Source organism: Myotis nattereri (assembly GCF_964212035.1).
Source record: "Myotis nattereri genome assembly, chromosome: 11".
NCBI classification, from domain to species: domain Eukaryota; kingdom Metazoa; phylum Chordata; class Mammalia; order Chiroptera; family Vespertilionidae; genus Myotis; species Myotis nattereri.
Genome location: NC_138086.1, coordinates 68846410 through 68872730, shown reverse-complemented (window position 1 = coordinate 68872730; position 26321 = coordinate 68846410). Strand labels below are relative to the sequence as shown.

The window sequence follows — 26321 nt, the reverse complement described above, 5'->3', positions numbered from 1 at the left end:
ACCAAAGGGGTCGCGACCCATAGGTTGAGAACCGCTGGGATATGGAGAAATCTCTATCCTGCTCCCTCTCCCCCACTGAAATTAGTACCAGAACCTATTTAGCATACTTTCGTCTTTTTATTTTCAATCTCTCCCTCTTTGCTTTTTTTCCAGCTTACAGACATGCTCAAAAGACTAAAAACAAAAAATAAATCCTGTGCTTGATCTGACTTCACCCTCAAACTATCATCATACTTCCCTGCTTCCCTCCTTGCCAAACTTCATGTGAAAGCATACTTGCCCTGGCCCAGTGCTCAATTGGTGGGAGCGCCGCCCACACACAGAAAGGTTGCAGATTCCAACCCCAATCAGAGCACATACTCAGGGAGCCGGTTCAATTAGTGTGGGAAGGCCACCAATCGATGTTTCTCACATTGATGTTTCTATAAATTACTAAGAAATTTCACTTCTTCACCCCCTACTCACCACTCAATACATTATTATAAAGCTTTCTTTTTTGTCCAGCATACTGTTGATTTTATTTTCATAAAAGTCAACATTGGCATTCTGTTAGTCTTACCCAATGGCTTATTTTTAATCCCACCTTTCCTGGTCTCTTGGCAGTATTTGACACTGTTGGTCACTCTCTATATCTGGAACTCTTTTTTTTCTCCTTCCTGTGGAACATAAATAGGTTTTCCTATTAGTGAGCAGGAGTTTCTATAACAGTTTATGACCAGTCTTACCACAGAAACCATATGTTACCTGAAATATAGCTAGGCAGAGTGCCAACTTCACTAAAAAATACCTTTCACCAAGACACCTAAAATACACCTATTTGCAAATAATGTGATTCATGACCTGGGCTCTGCCAACCTCCAGACTTAAGTCCCACTTCTTCCTTCTCCCTTCCTGGGCAGATAACAATGCAGTCATTTGTAATATGCTATAATCTTTCCAAAATATAAACCCTAAGAGTGTGTCAGCATACCAGGGGTTTGGGACAATTTTTTTTAACTCGAATAATATTTGTGGTTGCTTGAGGTGAAGGAGTCCTCGGAGAACTGAAAGCATGTTCCTACACCAGCTTCTAGAAACCTTAAAGCACCTTCAATCAAAACTATATCAGTCCAGCTGACATGGCTCAGTGGTTGAGCATCAACCTATGAACCAGGAGATCAGGGTTCAATTCCCAGTCAGGGCACATGACTGGGTTTTGGGCTCAGGCATGCACCCAGTGTGGGGTGTGCAGGAGGCAGCCGATCGGTGACTCTCTTTTAACATTGATGTTTCTATCTCTCTCTCCCTCTCCATTTCTCTCTGAAATCAATTATATATATTTTACATCAGAAAAAAAATTATTATTTAAGCAGTCTCTCCTCCCTTTATGCTAAATAGAATTCCTCCTACTCTGTACTTCAGCATTTATAACTAATCTTCTGTTTTGTGCTTTAATGTCTGCTCGCCTCTGCAGTTAGGGTAGAAGATCTTTGTTATCAAGCATTGCATTTTATGTCTGTATTGGTGATACTACTTTTTACAATGCTAAACACGTGGTAGAATTATCCTGAGGGTGTTATGGAATTTTCACCAATGACATGCTGTTGATTATTTTAAGGATATTGGTAAAGAGTCAGAAAATCATTTATCATTTCATAATAATAATCCTATATAATGAAAGGCTAATATGCAAATTGCCCCCTTGACCCAGAATTCCACTGGGAGTTCAACCAGGGGGCAGGGCTGGTCAGCCAACTGCCCTTGGCCTCCCCCCCTGTTCCCCCGCCCCACCAGTCTGGCCTGATCGGCCTTGATCAAGGAGGGCCGGCCGGACCCCACCCATGCACAAATTTGTGCACTGGGACTCTAGTAATTAAAATAATAGCCACTGCATTTTAGTGTTTTTATAATAGGGTTTGTTATGGTGTTTTTGTTTGTTTTAGAATTATGATTGGTGCATTTGCCAGGAAATTCTAGCTATCTCAAAATTAAAATTCTTAGTAATTTATTTTTGTGAATTTTTAAAGTATCATTTTAAACTTATGATTTAAATATATTTAATGTGTTTCAATCAGTTGAGGTTATCATCCTAATTGATGCTCAAATTATCTCATTTTTGGCCAGTGGAAGCCTATTCAAGTTTACCCCTGCATCCTTGGTAGCTTGCTTGCTTTCCCGTATGACAAAATGTTCCAGGCTGATCATGTATGTTTTATTTCCTATACCTCTGCTCTCTAGAAGCCCTGTTTTCTTTTCATTGGCAATGCTAATTTGACAGCATTATTTCAATGTTTCTCCAGGTGATTATTGTTTCTAGGCCTTTTCAGTAAACAGAGCTCAGGAGTGTCTATTACTTTTTGGCCTTTTGGCTAAGATTAAGTGTAGGTTGTGTGTGTGTGTGTGTGTGTGTGTGTGTGTGTGTGTGTGTAAGGTAGAATATATCCTAAGTTCTTCCAGATACTTCCATTTCAAATTTAGGCTTACAATATTTTTATTTACTTTAGTGGTGTGCTTTAATTCAAGGTTGGTAGTAAATATTTAACAACTTGTTCTCTGCAGTGGGGATGGGTGAATATTTTTACCTGTAGTGTTTGCCGTTTTTGTTTTTTTTTTGGTTTAAATAACGCCATTATTGTTTTTGTTTGTTTGTTTTAAAATATATTTTTATTAATTTCAGAGAGGAAGGGAGAGGGAGAGAGAGATAGAAATATTAATGATGAGAGAGAATCATTGATTGGCTGCCTCCTGCATGCTCCACACTGGGGATCGAGCCCACAACCCAGGCATGTGCCCTGACCAGGAATTGAACCCTGGCCTCCTGGTTCATAGGTTGATGCCCAACCACTGAGCCATGCCAGCCAGGCAACCTCATTATTGTTGATTTAAATATTTTAAATAATTAGGGATATAGAATCAAGCTACTGCATTTGGATTAATTTAGAAGAGTTCTCTGTAATGTGCCACCAGATAGATATTGAGCTATCAGCTGTAAAGTGTGTATGCACTTTTTGGGACACCTTGTATATTTATATATCTTCTTTTCTCTCTTAGATAAATAGCAGCAACCTGTACAGTTTATATATCTATGTTGTTTTTTATTGAAAATATTAAAATATTTCTAGGAAACCAATCAATATTAGTATGTAGACATAGTCCTCATTACTTTTTTATAATTGCATAAAACTTTATTGTGTGAACTATATTTATTCATCATCCCTTATTAATGGGCATTTGGGTTGTTCTAGGATTTTTAATAGGGTTTTTATCCATAAATAAATAGTAATGTAAAGTATTGGTTATCAGCTTTTAGCATCAAAAAAATTTACTGATCCCTACATCCTCAACTTCTGATTCTGTGGGCCTTTATTATCTTGAGTTGATTTTTTTTTTTACCAAGTGTCAGTATTATGTATGTGTGTGTGTTTAAACTACTTATTATGGAAAATTGTAAATCACATTTAAAACTAGACATCATAGCTCAGTGGACCCTGTGTTATCTATCACTCAGTTTCAGCAATAATCAACTCAGAGCCAATTTTGTTTTATCTGTGTCCTTACCCATTTTTCCTTTCTCCATCAGATTGTTTTGAGGCAAATTTTGGGCTTGAATTTTGTGACCTCAATGAAATCATGTAGTCTTGCTAAGTATCAGTTGTCTCCTCTATAGTGTACAAATAATCATACCTATTTTCAGTGGGGTGCAGATAAATGCTATCAATATGCCACTGAATTGGGAAGAATAAGCATTCTCTAGCCAGTATAAGCCAGCTCACCATACCACTGCTGCTATTTCATAGGACTGTAGTGAGGATTTATTGGGGGCAGGGGGAGAGTGCAGGTCAGATAGTAAACATCAATAAATGGTAGCTCTTATTGTTGTTATTATTTCTAGGCTAATGAGACTCCGTTCTCACTTGAGAGAGTCCTTCAACAAGTTCTTTCTCATTATATATATTTCTGCATCTAAACATTCAGTCCTCAGCACTGTCAGAGGACCCATAAAACAGTGTAATCCCATTCACTGACTCACTCCATATGATAATTGGCTTGCTACACATTATAATTAAAATAAAAACTTAAAATTTGGTCCCTTAGGGAATATAATAAAGAAGTGTTAATATATTTGCCTCACAGATTTCACAATATGATGAATATTAAGTGTTTTGAGGGTTGGGTATAAAGTTATTTCAGAGTTGGGTTTTTGTTGTTGTTGTTTAGCCTAGTCATCATTAATTACCTTCTGCTTTTGATAGAAACAGCTGGGGTGATATTAAAAATTTCCATTTATACTTATGATATAATGAACGACATATGCTCCATTCAGTTTATCGTGGTTTGGCTTGCATGTTTAAAGCCAATAAAACAAGTAATTGTACTAATGCCTTTAGAGGATATAGCTTAATGGTTTACGTGCATTGCTTTGACATTTTGTTCTTGGGGATTTGAGGAATGTAAATTGTTGTCATTGTGCACATTTGAAAAAAGATTAAAGTAGTCTCAGTGTCTTACATTGGGTATCCTCTCTTCCCTATGTAATCTTTTCTCAGCGAGCTGAAGGCAAGTCAGACAAATTCTGAAACCCCTGTCACTTATGTTCTGTGCTCCATTTGTTCACATTTTTGGAAACTTGCTAAAGACTTGACACATAAATAAAGAGAAAAAAAATCAAACTTAGGACTCTAGGTTTTGTGAGAAAAAGTTCAAGAGGCACTGTTATTTCTCAGGGGAAACTAATGAAATTGAATACATTGTGTGCCTTGTTAAAAATTCAATATTATACTTACATTATAAAAATATAATATTAGACAATTAATATTATACTTAAATAACATTATATTCAATCTAGTACTTGTAAGATTACATGTGAAACCTTTTAAGATACCAGATGTGCAGAGAGCATCAGCACAGTGAAACTGAAGTGGCCCTTTTTTTCTTTTTGAATAGTATTAATTCAGAGTTATCCACACATTCAAAGAGTACATAAAACATGCATTGTGTTTTCATTAAAGCTAATCTGATAATTTCGGTAATCTTCTGTGCTTATTTCTGCCCATTCATCTGATTATCACTCCAGTTTTAAAGCTAAAAGGGTCAAGTATTTGCTACATTCTCCAATGACTGGCCCATGGTCATGAAGACTTGGAAATATAAAATTGAAGTCTTTCACCTTCACTCTTCTATTTTCAGTGCCTTCTAAGCAAGCCTGGGCTCAGATCTTTATTATGATTGATAAAATGTACAGGGATTCCCCCCCCCGACCCCCCGACCCCCCGCTTTGGGGCTAGTATTCATTTCTCAGGCCAGTTGTGCATAAGAGGATCAATTAATTGGTAAATAAAATTTGCATCACACCATCAACATTTGCTATAACAAAGAATAAACGCTCTTGGAGTACCATTGCTACCTTGAGTGTCTGTGTTTTATTTATTAAAGCAATGGGCAAACAAAGTGATGAATTAAGGATGTATAATAAGGGAAACACTAATGACAGTATTGGTGCAGGTCAGAAAAGGAATTCTCTTGTGAATAAGCTAAGTATAAACAAATACTAAATTTTTTATGATGTTTAGGATTTGTAACTATATACTTCAACTCTGCAAACCACCCCCCTTCCAACGACCTTTTAACACCTGCCTGAAAAATATCTCATATCTGAGTTTTTCTAATCCCTACTCCCCATTACAAGCCATCAAAGTATTTGGTATTCTCAAAATTAAAATATTATATTGATTAAGAATGCCATTATGTCAAAGGTGAAGAGACAGTATATTGAATTACAGTAGCTAACATTTATTGAGCACTAACTATGTGCCAGGTACTATTCTAAGAGTTTTGCTTATTTAATTCCTCCAACAATTCTAAAAATTAGGTATTATTATAAATCCCATTTTATAGGCAAGGAAATGAGGCCCTAGAGAGTTTAAGTTGGCCAAGGTCTCAAAGGTATTTAATGGCAGTGGCAGGATTTGAATCTTGTCTGCATACCACCAGCCCTGTTGTAACTTAATTGCATCCTAAAGAGAATACTATCTAAAATAGACCTGATAAATGTATTGTAAATGCTATAGTTAACTCCTTATTCTTATTTGGTAGCCTGTAAGGGAATTGAACATTTCCAGAGACTGCTAAAGAGGGTAGTTGTATAAAACATTACCATGTTGTAAGTGGGATAGGAGTATCAGTGAAGTCATAGAGATTAATGTACAAAACCTCGGCAAAGCCCTAAAGATGTGGCTCCCACACCCCACCATCTTCCCTGACGACTTGTTTTCCTGGAGTAGAACAAGTGATTAGCATATTTTATTTGTGCTGTTAATGCCAAGCCTGTTTACCACGACTGGATTTGCCTGATTGGTGGCTTTTAGTACAGTGTTTGGCAGTTCTCTATGGAGCTCTTAGACGTCAGCTGTAAATCATCTGCTCAGCCTCCCTGACTGTGAGCTCCAGTACCTCCCACCTGGTGCACTGGGAGCAGCTTCCACACACTCACCATATGCGGGCAGAATCCTTCTCTGTGTCTGGGGGCAACACTGCAAATTAGAAGGTGAATTTGTAGCAATCTGGGCAGCCCCTCACGTGTGCAAATCCTGTTCCTTGTCATTGGAATTGTGTTTGTAAATCCCTATACACCGAGGTGAGACTAAATTATACCCCTGTGCATACGCAGAAGAAAAAAAAAAACAATCGGTTTAAATGAGGCCAGTTCAGCTTTCTCTAAAATCTGGACAGTATGGGTGGCCTTTTTGCAGTTCTGTACTCCTTCAGGAAATGCCATCACATTCTTTTATGGAATGCTCCTTATTTCATAAAAAAATTATAGAAAAGGCATGAAACAGATTCTTCCCCACAGCCCTCAGTGCTGACAATTAGTGGTATTTCCTAGCCAGCCTGTCTTTGGAAAGTGATCTTGATGCCACCTTTTGTGACATCTTTATAAAGAACCACGTTCCTGTAATGTAAGCCTAAACTCTGCCTGGCTCTTATTGATAACATATGTTGGACAAGGCAGGGGGGTAGTTAATTGAGTTGGCAAATAAATGAGGATAGCTTTTACTAATAACTTTTGTTAGGTACATTGACTTTTTCCTATTAGAAGGTCTTTAGAGACAAATTTAATGACCATTCTACTGTGACTGTTTATATGTTCCTTTAGAGTTTATATTAGTCAGTGATTTTCAATATTTAAAAAATATATGGATTATCTCTTTTTAAAGATAAATATTAATTTCAGAAAGTCTTGCAGACTCCTGCATGCAGTTTCCAATTGAAAGCTAGAAATTTTTCTAGAAGGTTTTGCCAATATATTTGTGTGTGTGTTTTTTATGTACATTTTCTCTCCCCCCACCTGCTACTCACTCTTCTAACTACTTCCTTTATTTTATGTGGTGTTTTATTCTATTTTGTATTTTAGGCAAGTTTAAATTGTAAAACCAGTCAGTATTTAGAAAATGAGTTATTCTTATTTGGTAGCATCTTAACAAAGCATAGCCTTTCTACCTTTCAAAGTCACAGAACTACATCTATGATTTCATAATCGCAAACACTTCTGCATGTGAGAAGGCTGCAGCTCCTCCTGCTTATCTTCATTCCCTTGAGGCATATTATGAGTTGAATTGTGTCTCCCCAATCTCCCCAAAAAGATATGTGGAAGTTTTAACCCCCAGTACCTGAAAAAGTGACCTTATTTTGAAATAGGGTTACTGCAGAGAGTTAAGCAAAGGTGGGGTCATAGTAGGGTGGGTTCCTAATCCAGTATGACTGGTGGTCTTATGAAAAGACAGCCATGCGAAGACAGAGACACGGAGAATGCCTTGTGAAGATGGAGGATTGAATAATGTTCCTATAAGCTAAGGAAAGCCTAGGGCCTCTAGGAGCTCAGAGTGAGGCATGAAGCAGATTCGTCCCCGCAGCCCTCAGTAGAAACCAGCCTGCCGATGACACCGTGATGTTGGACTCCCAGCCTCCAGAAATGTGAAACAATAAGTTCCTGCTGTTGTAAGCCACCCAGTTTCTGATACGTTGTCATGGCATCTTTAGAATACTAATATGAGGCATGAAGCAATAAATTCAAATAAAAACCCCTTCTCCTAACGCTGGAATTCTCCAGCCTTTCTCATGCCTTGCCTGGTCTCTTGAAGCAACTTTCCAGCATCCTTGATGCTCTTTGGTTTGCACACATTCATTTTATACACCACCATTGTGTTAATATTTTCTTCTATTTACACAGACTTCCAGTGGTCACTCCCCATTGTGCCTGAAGCAGTGTGGATTCTCGAGTGAAGCATTCAAGGGCTTTCCATTTGAGGCTCAGTTGCTTTCCAGCCCCTTCCCCCCATGTGCCTGCTGTGCATACCATTGTTTTCTAGACAACCACTTCTCCATAGTTCTCCCAGAATTTTTCCATTTTGAGCATACTGTTCCTTTTGAAACAAACTCCCCAAGAGAATTTTACACCTCTTTCAAAAGATGTCTTAAATGCTGCTGTAATTGTTTGATTCTCTAGCCCAAGTAGATGCATTTGCTATATCTATGGGCTCACAAAATAATGTATACTTCTTCTGTGATACCTAATTTGCTTTGCATTGTCAATATCTGGGCATTAATCTTTCACTGTATTAAGCCCCCAAGGCATCTTTCGCCCTTGTTGGCAAAAATCTGGCATCCTCAGAATAGATCAGAATTCCATAGCAGACAACCAGAAACAGACTGCCAATTTCAGGTTTCTGCTGCGCTCCTCCATGTGCACGTTCCCTATAGTTCCTGTGAAGAATACAGCAATGGACTAAAATCAAAGCCTTTCTCTTCTTATTCCCATCACCATAGGTATCTCTTTACTGACCATTGGCTTGGATGATAAGTTATCTGACACTTCCTTCATCTTAGAAAGCCACAAGGGAGATGATTTTTCACACTAAATCTCTTAACCTCTGAATTCCCTCCCTGACCTGGTGAAAGTCTCCCAACCAAATGTAGCAAAACTATTCTTTTTAAATTCTCACTTGAGGACATTTTATTGATTTTAGAGAGAAAGGAAGAAGGTGGGGGAAGAGAGAGAAACACTGGATGTGAGAAAGAAACATCGATCAGTTGTCTCCCATATGCTCCCAGATAAGAGATCGAACACACAACCTAAGTATGTGCCCTGACAGGTATGTGCCCCTTGAATGTGTGGCTCCCATATGTGGTTGGGCGATGCTTTGATATGGTCTGAAGCTGACTACCAGGTGTGCTGGCTCTGGGCCTCCCAGGAGGTGCAGACCAAGGTCAGCCAATCCTTATGTTCTTTCCAGGGCCACCTAGCCTGAGCTAGAAAGTGACCTGCAGATGGCAGCTACTTATGCTGGGCTTGGAGGTGCCCAAGAGAGGCCATGCTGTTAACCAAGGCCTGCTGCTGTTAGTGCCAGGCCTAGGGCCACTTAATAAGAGGTATGGGGCATGCCAAGGCCAGATGCTGCTTGTTTGAGAGATTTTAGGAAAGTGTGAAGCATGAGTCAAGAGAAGCCATTCGTATGGAAAAGCCACTAGAAATAGCTTGGAGGGGGAGGGGATAACTTGAGTGGAATGGGGTCTCATGGAATCACCAGGGCAGGGTAAACAGTGATTGCCAGGTTGATGCAGATGCAGATATGGTGCCTGCCCGCTGACTCTGTTGTTGGGGCAGGGTTGGAGAGTTGTTCAGCAAAGGAACAATGGCCTCTGCCAGTGATTCTCTCTAGGAAAAAGTTGCCCCTCCTGCTCTCATTCTGATCCCAGACAATTCAGTTCCTCCCATATGTCCCTGGTGCCATTTGAGCTACTGCCCCAGGGCTGGATTTCAGTGGGGGTAATCCCATGCATGGCCTTGTAAGAGGAACTGCCTAGAACTCCAGCAGCCCTCAGCCTCAGTCTCCACTGTTTTTATATTTTAAACTTTCTTTTTTTCTTAGTTCAGTAGAGAGTTTTATTTATTGTGTTTTTTCTCCACTCTACTCTGAAAGGTAGACAACTAAAAAGAAATCAGAAAGAGCCAGAAGTATGGGGACCTCTCTGCCCAGGACTGGAACTCTGGGTTAGGTAGCCTGGTGTAGTACTGGGACCCTTCACTCTACAGAGGGGTCCTCTGCAGCCAAGATTTTTATCTGCCACGCAAGGGTGTGGGACTAGCCGGTTGTGCATCTCTTCCCCTCTACCAGTCTCAATGTGGCTTCTTTAGATATTTAGTTCTAGGACTTTTGTTTAGCTCGATTTCAGGCACTTCTGAATGATGGGTTGCTCTGTAGTTTAGTTGTAATTTTTATGTGGTTGTGGGAGGATGAGGGTATTATGTTTGCCTATTTGACCATTTTGATTGTGTGGAACTCCTAATCTATTTTAAATATGTCTAAGATGACTTTGCAATCATTTAGCCTCATTGCAATACAGTTACTTGTCTTCCCCATTAGACTGTTAGTGATGTGTTATGAAACTTGTTTCATCTACAAAATCTATGATAGGCACATAATAAATGTTTATGAAATGAATCGTTGCTAAATAAAGGCATTACAATTGACATCAGAGGGTCTTAGAATAATTTAAAGCGCAGGCGCTCTCCGTGGTACTGAAGAGACTCTGTTCTTGCCTATGGGATGTGCAGAACCTTATGTTTTGTGTTTCACAGTTACCTCCACCATCCTCTGTCATGACTTTTTCTGCCACTTTGTAGTCAACTTTCTAGAGAATCCTAACTCTTGTCAAACTCTATTCTGCCTCAATTAACTGTACATACCTTTTGGTCAAGGCATTTATTGCTCATGAAATAGCTATCTGCTCCTCCACACTTTCTGCTCTCTTTGTAGTTTATGGGGACCATGTGAATAATTTTGATTAATAGGTTATGAGGAGACATAAAGTATACTATTTTCCAGTCGAGCACAAAATTGAAGATGTGAGTCCTCCAGCATTTTTTTCTTTCTTTTTTTAAAAAAATTCCTCGCCGAATTTGTGTTTTTATTGATATTTAGAGAGAGGGGAGAGAAACATTGATGGGTTGTCTCCCTTATGCACCCTGACACTGGATCAAACCCACAATCTAGATATGTGTCCTGACTGGGAATCGAACCCACAACCTTTTGGTATATGGGGCAACACTCCAATCATCTGAGTCATCTGGCCAGGGCCTATAGGTTTCTTTATCCACTTGCTGTGATGGCAATGGAAACCACACACTGAGATAGCATAGCTACCATATGGAAATATCTTAGATTGCTGAGCCCTTGTATGGAGGACAACTTCCCTGAAGAGTCTTTGACTCATGTACTGTTGACCTGCAACTTAAGGGGCAATTTTTTTTCACAAAAACATAAATTTCCATGATTAATATGGTCTTTTAATATAACCCTTATCACAGTTTGTTTACTTCCATTTTTTCCTAGATTAAGTTTCTTGAGAGAAATGATTTGCTCTCTGGGTATTCTGAGAGCGTAAAGATGTTCCTAACATTAACCTTGGATATAGGAAGGAATTGTACAGAAATTTTATGAAGGGGCTGGTTTATGTTCTCATATGTGTATTAAGTGGTGAGTAATGGTTTAGCCAAGCCAGAGAAATAAAGGACATCTTAGGCCAGAGGTCAGCAAACTTTTTCTGTAAATGGCTACCAGCTAATAAATATGTTAGGCTTTTCAGATCATAAGGGTAGATCTCTATTGCATATTCATCTTTTTGTTTTACAACTTTTCAAAATGTAAAACTAGTCTTAGCTCAATGCTTGTACAAAAATAGTCCAGATTTGACCCTTGGGCCATAGTTTGCTGACCTCTGGTCTAGGGAGAAGAAACCCACAGATGTGTACATACAATTATAATCAGTTTGGCCATGATAGAGTATGAATTTTGAATAAGGGTCATGATAAATCAGCCCAGAGAGATAGAAATGAAGAGTTATTTTCAATGGATATAAAGTTTCAGTTATGAAAAATAATTTTATTTTTTAATTAACTTTTGCTGAAGATCTTCTCAGGCTCCTATGTTGGCTTGGGTTTATATCTCCGAAGCCTTCTCCTCTTTGAATTTCTTTAGCCTGTATATGTGTGAAATTCAGCTTCTAGGCTAGAAGTTGTGCTATGAATCTAACACACACCAGGACAAGTCAAAGCACCTGATAGTGAGGCGGAATATAGTTCTGAACTCAGCACGGTGTGTTTGCTGTAGAAAGGCTGGAGGCAGACAATGTGTAGTGATTTTCTACCACCAGGCAGCTTTTAGGGGTGAGGGAGAGTATGAAGTAGTAGGGAAGGAACCAGTTTGTCAGGGACCTTTAGCAGTGAATTTTGTACTTGCTCTTCGGAAAGGATTCTGCTGTGTCGAACTCAGTGGCCACACAGGCCTAAGTGTAACTGTATGGCTTTGCCCTTTAGGGGAGTACTTTTGACCTAAGGATATCTCACTCCGTCTGTATCTGACTAAGAGATACATTTACCAAGAGGACAAAGGGAATTCAGTAACTGTCTGATGAGAAATTAAGGTGTTTAGAGAAGGAGGGGAATCAGGAGGAGAGGGAGAGGGAGAAAACCAATCCTTGTGCCTAGAGGAGGGGCCCTCTTCCTGCTTACACTCGCCTGCTCACTTTGTACTCCATCTGTATTTGGAGAGGATTTCTGTTGATCAGGACAGGGGCCTGTCTTGTCATTAAGGTCCTGTCCCTTTGGGCACAGGGAGGGAAGGAGGATGCCAGTGGACAGTGTAGGACAGAAATGGACCTGTGTTGAAGTGCTATTCACTAGCTCTGTTGTCCTTTGGTTAAACCCACTGGTTCTTGAAAAGTATCCTTTATCTCTAAAATGGGAATGATAATAATGGCCAACAAATGTAGTGCTTTACTAGTATATGTCATATACTCATTTAATCTTCATAGCCACCCTATTATTTATCATCTCTATTTTCTTGGAAAGGAAATTGAAGAAAGAGTGTTTGAGTAATCTGCCCAAGAGTCCAGAACTCCTTGGTAGTGGAGCAAAGGATCTGTACCTAGTCAGACTGCCTCGGGGTCTATGTTCTCAGCTTTTCCCCTGTACTGCCTCTCCCATAATAGTAAGGTAATGATATGGGAGAACACTTGACACAGAGAAGGCGTTTGCTAAATGGTAGTGCTAGGAGAGAAATGGAGAAGGAAAGCAACAAGAATTCTCATCTTTGTAACTGCAGTGAGTGAGGAAAGAATCTGGTTGCCTTAGAATAAGCTCTTTTACATAACCAGTAAGTGTGGAAATAGCATGGATCCTCATATGTTTTCTAACGTGCCCATAGACATAGAATTCCAGAGTGACTTAAAAAAGGGTTTTAGTATTTTTTTTTTTTGCTTCAAGACTTAAATCTGAAATCAGATGCCTTCAAATCAATGCTTTAAAAATTAAACAAACTCCGTGTACATATGTGAAAGTGTGTGCACATACTGTTCATTATCTTGTAGCACTACTTGGGAGGGTCTTTTCATATCCATTTTCATCAGGCTTGTACTTCACAGATAAGCTGCAATAAGGATGTTTCCAGGAAGTTCTGTGATTACTTTTCAGCAGATAAAATTGTGTTTAGCTTCGTTGAAATGCTTGAGTACATTAACCTAGCAAAGAAGGCAAATAAGAGACAAATCAAATTCTGTAAGTAAACAGTTATTCATATTGAATCATACGAAAAGTTTAAACAATGAGAAAAACAAACTCCGTAATTCATTTCCTCTCTTCACTTATAATAATATAATACGAACTTTCCAAACTAGATTTTCAGAACAGGCCAATTTTATTAAGTAATGAAAGCTTTTAGATACCACTTTTAAATAAAAAGCAATTAATAAAAATAAAATAGAAATAATTTTAAATGTTTGTCTTAAGACCTGGCCAGTGTTTCACAGTGGTTAGAGTGTATGTTCAATTTCCAGTCAAAGGCATGTAACTGGGTTGCAGGTTTGAATGCTGGCCCCTGTTGGGGCGTGTGTGGGAGGCAACCAATCAATATGGATCTTTCACATCAATATTTCTATCTCTTCCCCACCCTTTCCCTCCCTTCCAGTCTCTAAAAATCAATGGGAAAAAATATCCTTGGATGCAGATTAACAATAACAAAAAAAGTGTCTTATTTTATACTTCTAATGGGGGCATAAATTGATACATTTATTAAACTTTCTGACAAAATATTCTTTTAAACTTTCTGAAAGTTTTTGAAGTAATCAAATAATATTTATTTTAAGGTTTCACCATTTTTATATAGGAAGGTTACATGTTCTACAAACAAAAATCTAAAATCTTAATGTAATATTAGCCCTTTGGTGATATCCCATCCACAGACGTCTTTGTTCTTGAACCCCATGGAAAGTAAACTAGAACAAGTTCTACCCATGTTAACACTAACCATGGCAAATTACACACTCAACAGGTATGTGTAATGTACATCTTTAATCTACAAAATATGGAATAAACCCAACACGAATGTGTAATTTTTTCACTACTTGGGTTATTTTTGGTAATAAAATCTTCAATGTGTTTCTTGGAACTGAATGGTCTACATTTTTATGAGGATATGTAAATTTTATTTTAGAGATGGGGGATCATAGAAATTCTAGTTACAGTTCTAAAGACCCAAGGTATGCACATTAAAAGCATAGGAAGTATTCCTGAGGGAAAATGGAGTTCATACAAGGTTTAGTCACAAACTTAAAATAACTGAAGACTTGTCAGGGAAAATGACGTCCCAGAAGGCACAGAAATGTGTATCACTGTCTTAAAAGGGATCATGGAAGCAAGTTTGGAACAGTTAAAGACGTTGTGAGCCTAATCGTGCAGAAGTGTAAGGTGGCTAAAAGAAACTCTGATACAGATTCCTATTTTATAACCACAAACTTTGATTAGGAAGATAAATATATATATTTGAGTTACATATTTAAAGGATTGAATGACTTAATGAATTTCAAGCACCATACTTTGTGAAAAGAATAATTGTTTTAAAGAGTTACATTATTTCCTTTAAAAAATACTTTTATTGATTTCACAGAGGAAGGGAGGAGACAGAGATAGAAACATAAGTGATGAGAGAGAATCATTGGTTGGCTGCCTCTTGCACACCTCCTACTGGGGATTGAGCCCGAAGCCTGTGCTTATGCCCTGACTGGGAATCGAACCATGACCTCCTGGTTCATAGGTCGACACCCAACCACTGAGCCACAGCAGCTGGGCTATATTATTTCTCGGTATAGAAATTATAACAGGATTATGAATATTCTATTTCTCAAAAGTGGGTACACAACATTTAAAAGAAATGTATTTATAACATGGATTCTTTAAAATCTTGCTAAAATCAAGACAGTTATCAATCTTGTGAAACTTCAGAGTTTGAAGGATATACTTTACTTTCTTTGCTCAAAATTAGGTCAAGAGAGCCATACTTCTGGACGTGCTTACTTTCTCTCATAGTCAGTTATAGTAGCTTCTTTCTCTAGGGAAGAAATGCCATGTGAAAAAATCTTGTGTGACAGTTTACACATAACCACAACAATAAACATGAAATCCTTATTTTTTAAAATTAAATTTATTGGGTGGCAATGTTTATTAAGATTATATAGTTTTCAAGTGTACAGTTCTATGATACATCATCTATATATTGCATTGTGTGGCCCCACCCAAAGTCAAATCTTCTTCTGTCAGCATATATTTTATATGTTTGTATCTCCCTGAAATATGCAGCGTAATTAAATTCTTTTACTATAGATCCCATTTTCCCTTTTCCAAGTAATATTAAAAATGCAATATGTACCCTGTTATCCAGCCTGCAGCAGGGAAAACACCATCATAAATTTAAATTCATTACCAAATTCAAATTTCAGTTATCCCAAGAATAGGCTTCCGAATAGATAATATAAACCCTACATATTAAGTAGATGGTGTATGTCTTTCATGACACACAAACCACTGAGAAGATCAGTGTGGCAGGTGCAGTAAATTGTTTTCATAGGACACTGGGAGCTGATGCTGACTGCTCTCGTCTTCCTCGTTCTCATTTTACATGCGCACCTCTGCTCGTTGTGTGATGTCCTCCCATCTCTCCTCTGTTCGCTTACATTGCACTCAGCTGTGGCACTGCAAGGGGCCTTGCTGGTTGTGGACCAGCAGCTTACAGATGTCAGAACTGACCCTGCGAGAGGGCATCCTGACAAAGTCATGCAGTCTGTGGCGGTGAGGTGACAGTCTCTGAGTTATACCCTGCTGCTGAATATAAAATTTTTTAAAAAAATTATGGGAAATTTTAGCCTTTCCCCGAAGACTGTTTCAGTCTCCCTCTGCAATAATGCCATTCCTGACTGTATAGCAAGGGCACTGTGGTTTGAATGCAGGCTGCACTGCCTGCTTGCTCGGTCCTGTGTGCTAAAATGGAGAAAATAACAGCTCCTATCTGATGGGGTTGTTCAGAGCCTTCAAAAAGTTAGCATTCACGGAGCACTTAGAATAATGCCAGGCCGTTGTAAGTGCTCAACAAGCATTGGTTATTATTACAATCGTCTGTGTTAATCCCTCTTTCTTTCCTACTTTGTATTTCCCAGGAATACCACCAAGTTAGCTGTTTTATTTAGAATATCAGTTTATTCCAGGTCTCTCTTCCCAGCTCAAGTCAATTCAGGGTAGGGACTATGTCCCAAATTTCTTCTGTGTACCTCCATAGGGCCTAACATAATGTTTGATGCAAAATAAGGATTCTGTAAATACTGTTGTTTTTCCTGCTGGTTGATAAGGTAAATAGATTTCTAATAATTCTAACTCTGGCCAACCTTTAGATGTTTAAAAGAAAGGAAGGAAGGAAGGAAGGAAGGAAGGAAGGAAGGGAGGGAGGAAGGAAAAGCCAATTAAAATGTGGTAGGAGTATAATGTGCCAGTGCTCTATGTTTAAAAAAAAAAAAAAAAGCAAAAGACCATACCACTCATATTACTTGAAGGTATCTAAAAAAAGTCCTCAGAATACATATTGGGGGTGGTTTAGGAGTAATGGATAAGAAGATAGGCTATTTTGTATTACTACCAGAGTCATATGTAAGACACTGCTGGATACTTTCAAACTGTGTATTGGTGCCGTAGTGGTATTACCCTGAGCCCTGAATTCTGGACAGCCTTTTACTAAGACACGTTTTTAATGCATGTTCTCAGCTACCTGTTAGAATTGCTTGGTGAGCTTTCAAAGCTCTCATTACCCAGGCTTTACCCCAAACCTGTTACGCCCGAATCTCTGGCACCCGTGTTTACTCAGCCTCTTCAGGTGATGCCCCTGTGCAGCCACGTTGGGGAACTTACTGGGCCAGCCTGGTAAGCCTGCCAGACTATCATTCTGTGGCATGTGTATCTGGATAGGGCATATGGTAATTGTGACATATAGCTGCTTTATAACATCTCTGTCAAGTACTATGTAGCCTAGACATCCACTCACTTTCTAAGGAGTTTTGAGGAATGAGGAGATATTCGAACGTGAATCCGGTTACCAAGGCTGTGAAACACTGCATCCTTATTTTGTTTGATTCGTTTCCCTTCCCACAATGATTGTGGTTGGAACCTGTGTTTTGCTTTTGGCAGCTGACTCCTGCAGATGTGTCATTTTCTACACACTGGCTCCCTGCTTATGCCCGACCAGAGGGGAGTGGCAATGCCTGAGTCACCTTCAGCACTCGGCAATTTCCCCGGGAGTCTTATTCTTTCTAACCTTGCGGTTTCTCTGGCTTGAAGAATTTTGTCTCAAGATACAGCTCAAAAAATGAGTTCTTAAATGAGAAAAAGAGCATTGTTGGCTGTATAAAAAATATAGATTTATTTTTCTATTTCTTTGCCCAGTATGAACTAGTATGCAGAATAACTTCCTATTCTAGAAGATCCTATTTCACTAGTTAATGTAACATATGTCACAGATTCTATTGTCTTTTTTTATAGTTACATTATTTTTGTATTTATTCAGAAAACATTTCTTGACGATCTGTGATGTGTCAGGTATTGTGACAGTTGCTTGGAATATAAAGATGAAAGACCCAGTCCATCACAGACACCTTGGAAAGATGGGCAAGTGCAGGGATGGAGGAATGCAGGGACTGCTATGATGATAGCCAGGAAGGGCACCTATCCAAACACAGGTGTGCTGTACTAGGAGCTGTTGTATGTGTTTGGGCCTTTTAATTCTCACTATCACTTCAGGATACAGGGGACATGGCAATTCCATTTTATAGATAAGAAAACTGGGTCTCAGAGAGAGTAAGTCATTTGCCCATTTCACAAAGTCAATAAATGAATGTTTTATTTAACTGCCCACTTCTGGCAATGTTTTTATTAATAAACTTTATTTTTAGAGCAGTTTTAAGTCACAGCAAAATTGAATGGAAAGAACAGAGATTTCCCATGTACCGTTGTCCCCACCCACCCACGCCACATAGAGCATCCATCCTGTCACTATCCTGCACCACAGTGATATATTCATGACAATAGATGAACCTACATTAACACATCATTTTCACTCAAAGTTCATAGTTCACATTAGGGCTCACTGTGATGTTGTACATTCCATGAGTTCTGACAAATACACAATGACACGTTTCCACCATGGTAGCATCATACACTGCCCTAAAAATCCCCTGTGCTCTGCCCAGTCATCCCTCTCTCCCTCCCAAACCTGGAGAACACTGATCTTTTTACCATCCCCATACTTTTTATCTTTCCCTGAATAGCATATAGTTGGAATTATACAATATGTAACCATTTCCAATTGGCTTCTTTCATTTAGTAATATGCATTTACTTATCCCTGCCTTCTCATGGCAGCTCATTTCCTTTTAGCTCTGAATAATATTCCATTGTTTGGATCTACCACAGTTTATCCATTAGCTCACTGAAGGACATTTTGGGGACTTCCAAGTTTTGACAGTTATAATAAAACTGCTATAGATATCCATGTGCAGGATTTTGTGTGGACATAAAATGTCAGTTTATTTGGGTAACTAGCAAGGAGTGGGATTGCGGATTATATGGTAAGAGTACATTTACTTTTGTAACAAAACATTAAACTGTCTTCCAAAAGGGTTAGACCATTTTGCATTCTCACTTGCAACGAATGTTTTCCTGTTGCTTCCCATCCTCGCCAGCATTTGATGTTGAGAGTGGTTTTGGATTTTGGCCATAGTAAGTGTGTAGTGGCATTTAATTGTTGTTTTAATATGTAATTCTCTAATGACATAAGATGTTGAACATCTTTTCATAGGCTTATTTGCTATCTGCATGTCTTTGTTGATGAGGTGTCTATTTAGGTCTTCTGCCCATTTTTTAAAAATTGAGTTATTTTCTTATTATCCAGTCATGTGTTAATATTTTGTACTTGAGGTAAACCTGAGAGAATAGCCTTATGGGAAAGGGAAAGAAAGCGCCCCCGTAGCTCAACTGGGAGCTGGCCCGGCACTCAGAGCGGGGCCGTGGTGCTCTCATGTTGCACATAAGCAGTTTCACAGACCATCAGCGCCAAACGAGACCACTCTGAAACTGGGAGGACCACGTTATACTCATGCCTGGATATAGAACATGGTGCAAACCACCAACATGACCAACATTCCCTCTTCTTGTTAACATGAACTTTTTTTCAATCAAAGCTTGAGCCCTACTCAATTCCTCATGTCTCCTAGACAAAAATTAAAATACTCAGTGATAAAATTGCCCTTACCTCTGATAGCGCCCAATCCAGAAGTAAAGCCACCTTTCTCTCTCACATCCCCAACAGGGCTGGGCAGGGGGTGAGGGGAGCAGGTGTCCCCAGGATGCAGGACTTTCAGTACTAAAATTTGGAAATTCTGGGGCCAGCTTGACCATCCTATTCTCTAGAATAACAACACAAGCCCAAATATTTTAACAAGCCCCTTCTAACATCCTCTCTGAGATACCTTCCACTTATCAATGGAATTTCGTTTCCTTTGCTGTAAACACTTCCAGTGTGGTCCTAGTGGTCTGTGGTGATGGGCAACAACCAATCAACAAAATCAAAGCAAAGCCAATACTATGGCAATAAATTTATTAGGTTATTTCTTAACAATAATGTTTTAAATGATTAATTTCCTTCTAACAATAGGAAATGGAAAGTTGCATAATTTATGGGGAAGCCCGAACAGCATGATGAATCTTAACATAAAAGAAAAATGTCCAGAAAATACTGTTAGGCTACGATAAGAAAGACTTCGTTTTGTTGTTTCTATAACAAACTTCCTTTCTGTCTCTCAGGGATCATGTCTGACCACCAGTTTGGTAACCAGTTTATGTGCAGCGTGGTGGCCTCTCACGTGAGTCATCTGCCCACAACCAACCTCAGCTTCGTCTGGATTGCTCCACCTGCTGGCACGGGCTGCGTGAATTTCATGTAAGTACCCACAGTGTCGGTGACCACTAAGGAAGGCAAATATACCCCTCATTGGGTTACATATGGGGTTAACTATTGAAGTGTATTATTTTGACAAGTTTGACTCTAATGGAATTCACTGATTTGGGTGTCAAAAAAGATGAAAACTTTTAAAAAGTAACTTTATTTTTGCCTGTTTATTAATTCCTCAAGAGTTCTAAATTAGATTTTAGCTGACCAAAATACACAATAAGATAAAAATAAAGGCGTTATGAAAATTTTCGTTTAGAAAATAAGATGAAAACAGGTACTAAAAATGCCATGAGACTCATAAACATGTTGGAAGAAGACCACAAATTTAGCTTTCTGATTTCTGACCATTAGTGACAAGAAGGAAATCTGATCGAATAAGAGATTCGTGATGGTGAGAAATCAGGGACTCTATAGAAACTTAATAACTTTCTCATGTGCTTTCATCCAGAGGAAACTGGGAAATGTAGTGAGTAATGCCCCCACGGCCTCGGACAAACACTGCACTGTGGCTCAAAGGCTGTGACTTGTGACATCTCCCAGTATAGACTCTTCCACTGCCACTGCCCCAGAATCATCACTCCTCATCCTCTTTAGTTATCTTTTCTTTCCATATCTTTGTGTGTTTTTTTTACTTCTAGCACATGATATACTTCTTATTTAATTATGTATATTTACTGTCTGTCTCTGCTGAAATGCAGGTTCCTTGAAAGCAAGAATTTTTTTGTTTGTTTACTCATTGGCCCCAACTGTCTAAACAGTCCCTGGCACACAGTAAGCATTCACTGAATATTTGTTGAATGGATAAATAGGCCAATGGAATAAGGTCAGAGGCCATTCAGAAACAGCATTCTATGGGCAGCCAAGCAAAATAGAGCTGGACGGCATATTGAATGATTCTCTATTCCAACCTTCTGCTCAGACGACAAAGTCTCATAAAATATGCACACTCCAAATTCACTACTATCTTTACTTCCCTTTAATAGCATACAGTTCAGTGTCAAGAGTTCCTGTTTTTTGCCTATCTTCTGGGTTACCAAGATGCAAACATCAGATTCATCCTTCTAGTTAATTGACATTTAATCTCATCATTTTCTCCCTCAGGAAGTTTTTCATACTTGAACTCATTCTTTCCAGTACCTCTTGCTAAGGTTATTGATTGCAATAGCACCCCAACTGGTCTGTTCACTTCCGGCCTATTTCACCTCCAGTCCATCTTGCACATTGTTAGCCAGTTTATCTTCCTAAGGTACAATCTTGATCACTCAAAGCTTGTATCCCCCCACATTTCCATCTGAAAGCCAGTCCTTTGGCATGGATTTGATATGCTTTTCCCAATAATTGATGTTTACCATCTTCTCTTATTTCCTATAGCATGCACCTCCTGGATAGGGTGTTAACTGATAAGACTTCCTACAGTTCCCTGAACATTTTGTGATTTTCTTTCTCCATGCTTTTCTCATAGCCCAGAATACTTTTTTTTCTATAAATTTCAATTGCTAAAGTCCTACCCTTTTTTCAAGAACTGTTGAAAATGCCCACTCTTCTATACTATAACGCTTTCCAAGACATCAATAACAGAAGTGACATGCTGATTGGTTTACTGTATACTTATTTGAATTAATTTCTTGCCTGGATAGGGACAACTTCTTATTTCTTTGTGATCCCTCCACAGTTGATACAATGTCTCAAACAGAGAAAACATGGGAAATGCCCTTGGATCATATGAGGTTCAATGTTGTTTTTTCCTTTTGTTTAATAGTAATCTCTGACTCTTTTGACATACTTTATCTTCCTCATGTTTGCACTTGGAAGGACAACAAATTTTCCCCATGCATCACTTTGTAATTTAAAACAAGAATTATTTTTGTCAACAGTAGAACACAAAATAAATTATGTCAACAATATAGAATTGCTTACTTCAAAAAGAAATAGAGGTTTAAATTTAATCTGTTTAAATATCATGTTTGATGGCATATCATCTCACTGTTCCTGGGATATCAAACTCTACTTTCTTCTGAGAAATAACAGGTATTTTAAGTCCTAACTTCAAAGAATATTTTCTTAGCAGTTGGTCAGAAAAATACAGTTTGCTCAGAAGTAATTTTTACTCTCTGCAAAGAATACACACTCTCACTCGTATTTCCCAACAAAATTTTTATGATGCAATTTGCACTTTTTGCTATTCTTAATAGCATTAAGTCTCTGCTTCACATGAGCCATGATTATGTTGAGCTTTGCATGGAGTAGCTGCTTCTTATGTGGGCAAGATGCTTTTGTTAATCTCCTTTCCTAACTAGCTTGTGAGAGACTACAGGAAAACTGAAGATTGAACATGGACCGCTGAAACAATTTATCTGAAAATTTCCAAAATAAAGTCTTGCAATGTTTTACCTTTGTTCCTCACTACACTATTTATTATGTATTGAGTAGAGCCATACAAGAATTAAAACCTGTAATTAGTATGTGCCCAGCAATACTTGAAGGGGATTGCTAATGTTCACCATAAATTTTAAACATTCAGCAAAAATAAAATAACACATAAACTTATGGCATTTGAATGTAAATATATCATGAGTCTCTTTTTTCTAACCTCAACAATTAAAAATTTCACGTTTTAAAGTAGGAAGAATAGCTTTTTAAAAATTAAACTTCAGCCATGCTTATATGCTTTAGTCATATATTTTGTAAAACTTCTTATCGTTAGTTACTTCATACATTATTTAATTTCTTTACAAGTGTATTTTCCTTTTTAACTGGATTTTAAATCCCCCAAGGTCAGGGCCTGTGTTAGCTATTTTTATGTACCTAACAGGTCCTAATACTGAAATACAGATGATACAAGGCTCTCAATAAAATTTTCTTAATAGCTCATAATGATATCATATTTCATTGATTCTGAAATACTGATTTTTAAAAAATGTTTTGGAATCTCAAAAGAAGAGATTGTAATCAAAATTGGCAGCATTTACTTTATTTCCTAATGCCTTACACTTGATTGTGTCTTGGATTTGAAGAATCCAGCTACTAATATCTATCATTTACCATGTGTACGGTCTCTCTAAAGTGGCAGTTGAATCGACACTGCACCCAATTCTGTAATTTCATATTAGAACAGCCGTGTATGATTAAAAAACCCACTTATCTATTTAAGTCCTTTTTTAAAATCTTGTAGTAAGAATTATGGAACATTTGAACTGAAATCCCAAACAATTACATCATGTGCTGTGTATGCCTTTCCCAGAGAAGAGCATGCTGTATAAATAAAACAGGTTTTATAGCTAAACCACTTAGCCACACAGTAATGAGGGCTGTCTTTTTTTACTGCCTTTCTCGTTAAAAATAATCAAGTGAGATACATAGAGGAGAGGATGGCCTGAGGATAAAGTTGCTGGCTGGCCTGGTACAGATGTATAAAATGGACAACTAGCCCAGCCGGCGTACTCAGTGATTGAGCGTTGACCTATGAACCAGGAGGTCACAGTTCAGTTCCCAGTCAGGGCACATGCCCGGGTTGCTGGCTCAATCCCCAGTGTGGGACATGTAGGAGGCAGCCAATCTTATGATTCTCTCCCTCTCTAAAATCAATTAAAAAATAAAAAATAAAAAAAATGGATAAGTAACTAAATTTATTTCATCATTAGTTTTTGACACCTGTTGATAACTTTTCAAGTGATAATTTCAGAGATCTGCTTAGTATCCAGATCTTATGACAGTATAATTTGTTCTTACTTTTATATTTGATTAGTCCTTAGTGACAAGTAAGCCTCAAGTTAAAAGAGGCCCTTAACTATTCAAACTTCTTGCATGTAAATTGTCCCCCCAAATTCCTAAGAGTGGGGAGGGTATATGGAGAGAAGAGATGGAGAAAGAAGGAGGAGGAGAATGAGAAGGAGGAGAGAAGGAGGAGGAGGAGGCAGGGGAAGAGGAGGGAGAGGAAAAAGGTAGGGACAGGAAAGGGAGTAAGGGAAAAAAGGAAGGAAGGAAGGAAATCTCCAGCCATCTAACCCTAAATATTAGTGAGAAGCTGCCAGGGAATAGAGATTGTAAAATAGCAATTACAACATTAATTAATAATATATTTGAAAATTTAGAATGTGCTACTCACTGTTCTAAGTAGTTCACATCTTTTAACTCATTTTATTCTCAGAGTAATTCTATGAAGTAGGTGCTGTTATTATCTCAGCTTACAGTGACACGGGCTTACACTTGCCCGTGAGTGACAGCTTGGATTCAGAAGGTAGTCTAGTTCCAAGCAGGCAATTTTTGTCGCTTTACTACAGTTGCCTCTAAAATGACCACTTACCTATTTTTTAGAATGGTACTGATACATATATTATGGTGTTTACTATTGTAATTTTGAAATCTACCTCTGTATGCGAGAATTATCTAATTCCTTTGAATATTGAGAGACACTGATTTAAACTTCTGAAATACGAAGAACACATTAGATTACATCTTGATGTCTATGATGTAGATCCATTCCTTGAAAGCTTATTATATGTCACTAGAGGCCCAGTGCATGGATTTGGTGGGGTCCCTCGGCCTGGCCTGCGGGGATGAGGCCAAAACTGGCTCTCCGGACATCCCCTGAGGGGTCCCATATTGTGAGAGGGCGGTTCTTGGGTGACGCACCCCGGAATCTGGCTCCCTCCTCTTTGGTTCTGGGTGCATCACCGGAGAACCACAGCTGCCAAGTCACCGCAGCTTGGCAGCTCCTGCATTGAGCGTCTGCCCCCTGGTGGTCAGTGCGCATCATAGGTTCTGGTCAGACAGTCAAACAGTCACTTAAGCTTTTATATATAAAGATTACTTGTCAAAAGTGAATTCTACATAGGGAAATGATGTGTGAATTAAAGGCAAAATTTATCACCAGTAGATTTAGGTTTAACTGCTTGGACAGAGATGCTAGAATAATATTAGAATACAAATGAAACACAGAAGATCAGATTTGTGCCCAAATTACTGACAATTTGACGTTAAGTAAACTCCCCCAAAACTGAGAAAAGAATCTTCCAGGCAAGGTGGTGGAATAGGTCAATGTGATACTGGCATCCTTCCACAACAACTTCAGGATTACAATTAAACCACGGGACAGCCATCATTCAGAATACCCGAAACCTAGCTGAACAGAACTCCTGTAACTAAGGACATGAGGAAGAAGCCATGGAGACTAGTGTGAGGGGCAGAGATGCTGAACAGGTGGTCCCACACCCATGTGTGGTGCATAAAAATTGGGAGGGATACCTTGGCTGTGGAGGTACCTCCAAACCCAGCAAAGGAGCAGCCATATGCAGATTGTTTTGGAACTCATGCTGAGTGGCTCTAGAACAGGCATGGGTGGTGGCTGACCTTGGTCTGCACCTCCCAGGAGACCCCAGAGCCAGTGCACCCAGTGGAAAGCTTCATACCATGCTGAAGGACCATTCAACCGCCTCCATGAGCAACACACTCAAAGGGTGGACTCAGAGGGCACCAAGCCCCCCTGAAATGAGTTCTGCTCCATGGGGTCAGCCCCTGGATAGCAGATCCTTCATGGTGGCCATGGCCAGTCCTTCCAGCCAGTTGGCCTGAGGGTAAATCTCTCCCCTTGACATGCCATCAGCAATAAGGCTCAACTACAAGAAGAGGGTGCACATAGACCACACAGGGGGTGCACCTAGAGCACCCAGTTCTGGTGAATGGGAGGCTGTGCCACTGGGCCCTACAGGACACCTACTACATAAGGCAACTCTACCAGGACTGGGAGATGTAGCAACTCTACCTAATACATACAAACAAACACAGGGAAGCAGCCAAAATGAGGAGACAAAGAAATATGGCCCAAATAAAAAAAAAAGGACGAAACTCCAGAAAAAGAACTAAACGAAATGGAGACAAGCAGTCTACCAGATGCAGAGTTCAAAATACTGGTTATAAGAATGCTCAACGAGTCTGGCTGGGGTGGTTCAGTGGTTGAGCATCAACC

The 26321-nt window shown here is 38.9% G+C and overlaps 1 protein-coding gene across 1 annotated transcript in view; it reads left to right on the top strand.

Moving 5' to 3' along the window:
- Positions 1–26321, top strand: part of RELN (reelin) — a 432712-nt gene that overhangs the window by 103735 nt on the left and 302656 nt on the right. Inside the window, exon 3 of the mRNA XM_081101781.1 lies at positions 20209–20344. Within this exon, the coding sequence (XP_080957907.1) occupies positions 20209–20344 (136 nt within the window). The remainder of the gene's footprint in view (positions 1–20208; positions 20345–26321) is intronic.